Source organism: Pseudophryne corroboree, chromosome 10 (assembly GCF_028390025.1).
Source record: "Pseudophryne corroboree isolate aPseCor3 chromosome 10, aPseCor3.hap2, whole genome shotgun sequence".
Taxonomy (NCBI): Eukaryota; Metazoa; Chordata; class Amphibia; order Anura; family Myobatrachidae; genus Pseudophryne; species Pseudophryne corroboree.
Window position 1 is genome coordinate 220689056 of NC_086453.1, and position 7750 is coordinate 220696805.

General features: G+C 40.2%; 1 protein-coding gene across 1 annotated transcript; it reads right to left on the reverse strand.

Annotated features, from left to right (window-relative positions):
• Positions 1–302: 302 nt before the first annotated feature.
• Positions 303–2431, reverse strand: HES5 (hes family bHLH transcription factor 5). The gene is made up of 3 exons (XM_063941879.1): positions 2319–2431; positions 1999–2164; positions 303–1886 (listed from the first exon to the last, which is right to left on the reverse strand). The coding sequence occupies exons 1-3, from the start codon at positions 2370–2372 to the stop codon at positions 1642–1644; spliced, it is 465 nt and encodes a 154-aa protein (XP_063797949.1). The 5' UTR covers positions 2373–2431; the 3' UTR covers positions 303–1641.
• Between the last annotated feature and the right edge of the window lie 5319 nt (positions 2432–7750).

The window sequence follows — 7750 nt, forward strand, 5'->3', positions numbered from 1 at the left end:
GACGGTTGCTTTGGACAACTTCTCGACATTATCACTCTCCAAGGCTTGATACAGCTCCCCCAGGGAGTATAATATTATAAAGATTGTATGTTAGAGCTCCAGCCTCTCCTACATGGCACCAAAGTCTTTCTCTCTCCCTCTGTTTCTCTGTACACCCCTTTGAAACCGAAATCTGTTACCCTCTTTTCAAAATGTGTTGCATTGTGTATCACCTTGTATCCATTTCCATGTTCCAAGTGTATGTATATATGTTACCATATGTTAATATAAAAAAGAGAAATGTCAGACCACAATTAGTAGAATTCAGTTTAAGGAATATTTTATTTTGATTTTTGTGCGATATTCCTTCAGACTTCTTAGAGCATTTAAATCACAGTTTCTGTGTAGTAAACACACAACATCCCCAGAGGATGATAAATACAATGAAGTTACATACAAAAATATTTTGTGCAATGTCTTTTTCTTTCTAAAGTGTAGGCTGACATGTAAATATCTGATATTCTTTAGAAATTATGAAAAACACATTATCACTGCTTGAAACAAGCGTCTTTGTAAAAGACATTGTTTTCAGAATGCAGCAGAGACATCTTAACATTCTGTTTATAAAACATAATTACTATACAAAATATCACCTCTGTCATTTAAAGAATAGAAAGTGGATATTTGTAAACTTTTAAAAAAAGTTACTTGTATTAAGATATAAAGGAGGACAGCTGTTTGTAACCTATGACTCTTCAGATGTTGTGGAACAACAAGTACCAGCATGCCATACTAGACAAATACTGGTGGGCTCACAGGTTACCTAAGAGTTGGTTAGAATTTTATTCTATTAACTTTTACTCTACGTATACAGTCCTTAATATTGAATGTTATAACAGCTGACATTTTGATTACTGTATATATTGATTAATGTACAGTTCTTGAGGCAATATACTCAGAAGCATTTGTTAGACAAATACATTAAAAACGCTTTAAATGTAGAGCAAATTAAACTACACTTCGACTTGTCCTATTAGGAATACTAAAAGTAAGGCATGATTCTATAAATGTTATAGGTAATACATCTCTATAAGGGCAACTTCACAGAAGGAACACATCAAAATGTAAAATCATTCACTATATTCCTCCATTTGCAAATCATCTTCTTAGAAGTTACTCATTTTACACGGAGGAACATTAGTAAACCCTTCAGCAGATTTTCTTCTGCATTATATTCATTATATAATAATTCCTTGTATATTGCACGGCAATGTATAGTCCTCCATTAAATACACCTTGTCTATAAATGTTATAGAACTTTTCTATAGCAAATAGAGAAAAACAATAAAAACACATTAGTTACCATAAATGATAAACATTCAGCAAACCTGTAAAAGTTAACACTAAAATAAACTTTTTCAAAAGTAATATTAATATAACTCTCTTCATTGAAGACTTTAAAAAAAAACATTAATCCCTTGGGATAAACACACTGCTTTTCAGAGTAGTCTCTTATTGTTGTTGAGGTCTTTTTTGTTATATCCAAGCATACTCGTGAATAGCTGTAGAACACAGTTCCTTACTGGCAGAGGCATACGTGACTTATATCAAGCCATATCTTTTCCTCTTTGTTTATAAAGTCCTCTGGTTTATGATGTTACATCACCACGGTCTCCATATCTTTGCTGGACAGATTGCTGGTACAACTTGTTTTGATCCAGTGGGGCTTGCAAGATAAGGAAGAGCCGAAACTTTCTGTGGCACTTTCAGATGACTGAGCAATTTCTTATGGGCATCTCCGGTTTCTGGATAATGACATAGAAACTGAAAGGCTTCTCTAACACACCAGGAAAAGCCTTGGTTGAAGTCTTGCTGTAGACTCTCCACACTGATGGTCTGATGTTGATCTAGGGGTGGGAAAATGCAGAATATAAGACTTGTGCACTGAGGTTTAATTTCAGAAACAACGTCACTGGCGTATTCTTCATGCTACTAAACCATAGCTGGGACAAAACTTACTTTTTTGTTGTTGTAAGTAGCTCACTGCCATCTCCAAGATATCTGCTTTCTCCAGCTTGACATTAGGCTGCTGTTTGTGAAACTCTTTTTCCAGTAGAACCTTTAGCTGCTCAATACTGTTGTTGATCCTGTCTCTGCGCATCTTTTCCACAAGGGGTTTTCGCAGCTAGAAAAAATAATAAGCAACAAAACACATTAGTCAATCAATACCTAAATCAAAAATATCAAGAGAACTAGAAGAACTAGAACTACTAAACCTAGTAGACAACACTAACGCAAGGTCAGGTGAATTCAGAACCAGTGACAGATATACAACTTACTTTGTTTTTTTCCTTTGGTGAGTGGTTATCCATAGAAATGTTGGTAGGTGCCATGATTCAAAGTGCGTAAGGAACTGTCAGGGCTCTGGTGCTGAGCTAGGAGTGATCTGAGAGGTGCAGTCAGATCTCTGCTATATATACTTCTCAGCTTGCATACAAATGCATGAGTCCCACACTTGTCAGACTTTCCCACACTCGTACAGCTAATACAGGCATTCAATGGGACAATAGATGAGGCATCCATTACAGCATGGTAAATTGACTCTGAATTGCCTGAGGATAATACCCTGCTCCCAGTGGAGCAGGTGGAGAGCGTGTTATACAATAGGGACAAGCTTTAAAATGAGGTGGGAGAACGTGGGAAAGAGCTTCCCATCTCTGTAATCAAACTAATTCCCGATGAGAACACAGACACGGCAGTATGCTGCTCTTTTTGAAGTGTGCCGGTCACACATGTATTCTGAAAGCAGATGCTGAAGAACTGGGCACACATCCTGGATACAGTACAGTGGGCTCAGATAATCATTTGCTTTTAGTGAAACCACTAGTAATACAAACCATAACTCTATATTTAATAAATCTATAGGCTTTGCACAGTGTGTGTTCTGGACGTGTGTTATTTGGTTTGAAGACAAGCTTGTAGCAGTAACGTATGGTTATTTTTGCAATCCTATAGTTTTATGTAAAGCCAGCTATTATCATGTATACAACCCCATTTATCTATTCATTATATTTGAAATAATGATATACTTACTTCATAAATAGCAGAAAATAATAAAAGGAAGTACATTATCATTAAAAATAATAAGCCAATGTATAGTCGTAAAGGCTACAAACCCTTGCTTTACTCCATACATTCATAATGCCAGCACTGCACGCTTGCAGAAACATCTATAATTGGGATATCTGGACATTTGAATGAAGCTTTCATTGTTAGAAGTAGGGTAATAGTATACATTTGGTACAGAATCATTTTGATATTTGTTGTACCTTTTAAAAAGTATTTCAGTCATTGCAGCCAGCTGTGTGGGCAGCGGTAACTCATGTTCTTAGTGATATTAGAGGTCATCCATGTATTAGTGCCCATGAATCACAACGCACACCAAAGTTTTAAGAAGATAATTAAGGGCCTAATTCAGATCTGATCGCAGTGTAAAAATAATGCAGCCAGTATTTACCCTGCACAGAAACAAAATAAGTAACCCACCCAAATCTAATTCTATCTGCACATGTTATATCTACCCCCCTGCAGTGCACATAGGGGGTCATTCTGACCTGATTGCACGCTGCAGTTTATTGCAGCGGTGCGATCGGGTCAGATCTGTGCATGCGCCGATGCTGCAGTGTGCCGGCGCATGCCAGACGGCCGAAGGCCGTCGGTCCGCTTCGATCGCCCCTGCCTGATTGACTGGCAGAGGCGGTCGCTGGGTGGGCGGGAGGGGGGCGGAACGGCGTTGTTTGGCCGTCGTTTCGTGGGTGCAGTCCGGCCAGCGCAGGCGTGGCTAAACCGAACAGGGGGCAGGCCACAGCATCTGTGTGACATCACACGCAGCCGATGCGGGCCGGGGAGCGATGAGTAGCTCCCGGCCAGCACGCTAACGCTGCGCTGGTCGGGAGCTACTCTTGAAGTGCAAAGGCAACGCCGCTGTGCGATGCCTTTGCACTTCTGCGGGGGGAAGCCGGCACTGACATACGGGGCGGGATTGCCCTGTCCTGGGCGTCCCCCCGCATGTCAGTGTGAATGATCGTAGCTGTGCTACATTTAGCACAGCTACGATCATCATCTCGGAATGACCCCCTTAGGGCCTAATTCAGATCTGATCGCAGCAGCAAATTTATTAACTAATGGACAAAACCATGTGCACTGCAGGGGGGGGGGGCAGATATAACATGTGCAGAGAGAGTTAGATTTGGGTGAGGTGTGTTCAAACTTAAATCTAAATTACAGTGTAAAAATAAAGCAGCCAGAATTTACCCTGCACAGAAACAAAATAACCCACCCAAATCTAACTCTCTCTGCAAATGATACATCTGCCCCATCTGCACTGCACATGGTTTTGTCCATTAGCGAAAAAATTTGATACTGCGATCAGATCTGGATTAGGCCCTAAGAGTGGTGCAAAATACACATTTGCTTTGGAATATAAAATCCTGCTTGTCGTATTGCACCAAGAAAATGCACACCTACTGATATAAAATATGGACAATGGGACTCCCATGACAAGTGCATCTTTAGACATACAAACATTAGGTACGTTTCCAAAATAAATAAAAAATGTCTACTACATTTTTGTCCCGTAAAAATAAGCAAATATGGGCAGAGTTTAATGCAATGTCTCTTGCGGAGCATATATTGCGTGTTTTTTTTCTTTCTGTACATGCATTGGAACTAAGCATATGCAAGTACAGGCTGTGCAATGATGTATACTTTGCTGTGTGGAATTCTGACAGCTCTTTCACACCAGAGACAGTGCTGCTACAAAGGTGCACTGATCACTATTACACTATGAAAGCTAGCATACAGATAGAGGCAGCTTGGCCACAGAAATGCTCACAACTATGCATACAGACAAATGTACACATTAAGTTTTCTGTACGCAATGCAGGAGAAACTATGGCTGACTTCTGTTCAACTGTGGATCAAGCGCATAGTGGTACACAGAGCCGTAACTAGAGATAGGTGTGTAGTGCAGTTGCACAGGGCTCTGGGTGTGGCACCGTTGCTACTGCACCTACAGAATGGCATCCTGCAGCCAGGCTCTAGGTACACACCTTGCAGCCTACAGAGCCACCTGGAGCGTTGTAAGGATACTCTGGGCAGTGCTGTATCTCCTGCTGCCAGCGATCCCACCCTCTTGGCGTGACATCATGACTCTGGCACTGGTGATACGCCCTATCTGGTACAAAGATTTTATGAGTCTGAGCCTCCTGCACTAGAAGTAAGTTTTGTGATGTCATAGGTGTCACTCAACATATTTACACATTTCTGTAGGTGGAAGAAGTTGATTAAAAAAGCACAAGGCCTACACATGAATAGTGCATTGTAGTAATGCATTGCATGTGTTATTCTTGAAATATTTATCTTCAGTGTTTCTGTTTTTAAAAGTGTTGTGCAGGTAGAATGGGCAGGATGGGTCAATCAGTTCAGCAACCTGGAGAGCACCACCTAAAAGTCTGCGTATACAGGCAGTTGTTTAGAAATCATATCTCACATTTGTTGCACATGCAGAAGAAGTTGCAAAATAACCTTCAGTTTAGAGATGAGGTTCCCAAAGTCGGTCCTCAAGGCACTCCAGTGGTCCAGGATTTAGATGTATCCATGCTTGGCCACAGGTGACTTAATTAGCACCTCAGTCAATTTGATTTAACCATCTGTGCTGAGCCATGGATATACCTAAATCCTGGACTGTTGGGGTGCCTTGAGAGCCGCGTTTGGGAACCTCTGGTTTAGAGGGTAACTGCAGTTTTCAGCTCATTTTACCCCAGCAAATTCTGTGAATCCTGGAGGACATGGTTACCTATTTTTTAATACTGTCCTCTAAGAGAGGTAAAGACTAGTTGCAGGAGGTGGGGTGCTTGCTGCAAATTGTGTTATCATGGCCATCCCCACTGTCTCACAATGCTGCAAATTCAGCCATTACACAATGGGCCATGATGACGCAAAACACAGTGACACATGCTATTGCGGCTATGCCCACTTCACTGTGTGCCCTCCTGGGAGACCGGGACTGTACACAAAATTTAGATAGTAGGCAGCTATGCTGGAGGGTGCAGCTTTACCACCTCGGTGCAGGCATCTTGCTCCACAAAACCTATGATTTACAGCCAAAATCCTGGTTCCACTTGAGCAAAGTGGGGCACTTGGTGTGTCCAATGCTGCATTTTTGTCTGAGGAGCTGCCACTTTGCTCTTGTAAATTACCTCTTTTTGTGTCTCGTTATATGAAAACCACAAAGCACGTAGATTAAAATAGTAATACTTTAGGGTGCTAAATACACAAGAAGAATGCTTTTTGGGGACCACAGCTTGTTTGAGTTTTTTGCTGTACAATGCAGATGAAAATATCCACTTTGATGGCATTTGGAAATAATAAATAATGAAAGTTCTAGGTTAACATTTTTATTTTGTTCTTGAATATATTCATCCTTAAGCTCAAGTAGTGAGTAATTTGTTTTAAACCTTATTTGTGAACCTGCCACACATCATGCTATTAACATGCAAGATCTTTTTAATTACTTACATTTATTTGTCCCATTTTCTTACTTTGAGAACAATATAATTTGTTTAATGCAACGGTTAACCTACAAAGAAGCAAGACATGTTCCCCCTTATGTAAACTCTTTTCATAGCATGTTCTGAAAAGAAAAATTATATTTCGAGAAGAAAGCTTATAATGATGCTGTCAGGATATAATGGTGGGATGGAAAAAGGGCTCTTTTTAGTGATTCTACCTATTCTTAAAAGTACTTATAACCAACCCCTTTTTCACCTCTTCTCCAGCTCATTCTGATGTCAAGGGGCATTGCGTTCCCAGGTCTTAGATGGATGTGACAATACTGCCAGTTCAATGTATTCCTTGGGAAAAGAGCGATCCAGATGGCCTGTGGGGACAGGAATTGCTGGTGGACACAATGGCAAGTTAAACATCATCAGTAATTTGCTTCTTGTATGACACACTTCTTTTGTCCTCCATTCTGGAAGTTACAAATAGACGGAAAACTGTGGGAGACTCTGAGAAAATTCACATCCTATTGAAACTTGGAGTTTCTCAGAGTACGGGTGACCAATGACTAACAATTGTCAGCAAATCTCATCTGTAATTGTCTGCAGCCCAATTAACAATGCACACTGACGATAAGAGAGCTGTAGCGCAAGGGAAAATTGAACATGTAGCTGGGCCTCAAAGTGCTTTTTAACCCAGTTGTAAAGTTGCCATCACCATGGGCAAGACTGTTTACCTATAAGGGTAAACTACTATAAGAATAAAGTGTATTTGGCTAAAGGCAAGAACCGGATTTTGTGTGACTCAGACTTAGACACTCTCAGACACTCTCCATGATAAGGCTGAGCCCACTTGTGTCGTATGCTGTTTTTCTTACAAGGTCCTTCAAAAAACACAATAATGTTACTATGCCTGACGACGGTTGAAATAAAATTACCGAAACGTTGCAAAGTACTGATGGGCTGAGGACCCGTTTTTCATTATAAGTCCTGGGAGTGCCGCTCAATTTCGTATGTATATATATATATATATATATATATATATATACACAATCACAAACTGGACCCCGGCACTCTGGACTCTGCCGCCCTCTCCAAGGAAATATATATATATATATATATATATATATATATAAATATATATATATATAAATATATATATATATATATACATACATATACACACACAGTTATTTCTGAGGAGCGCTCTA

What these genes read in the sequence shown, in the direction of transcription:
- HES5 (XM_063941879.1), bottom strand. Translation starts at nt 2,372, where the DNA reads ATGGCACCTACCAACATTTCTATGGATAACCACTCACCAAAGGAAAAA. An exon ending in CACCAAAGGAAAAAAACAAA is followed by an intron (nt 2,165 to 2,318) that starts GTAAGTTGTATA and finishes TATTTTTTCTAG; the next exon opens with CTGCGAAAACCCCTTGTGGA. An exon ending in CTACTTACAACAACAAAAAA is followed by an intron (nt 1,887 to 1,998) that starts GTAAGTTTTGTC and finishes TCCCACCCCTAG; the next exon opens with ATCAACATCAGACCATCAGT.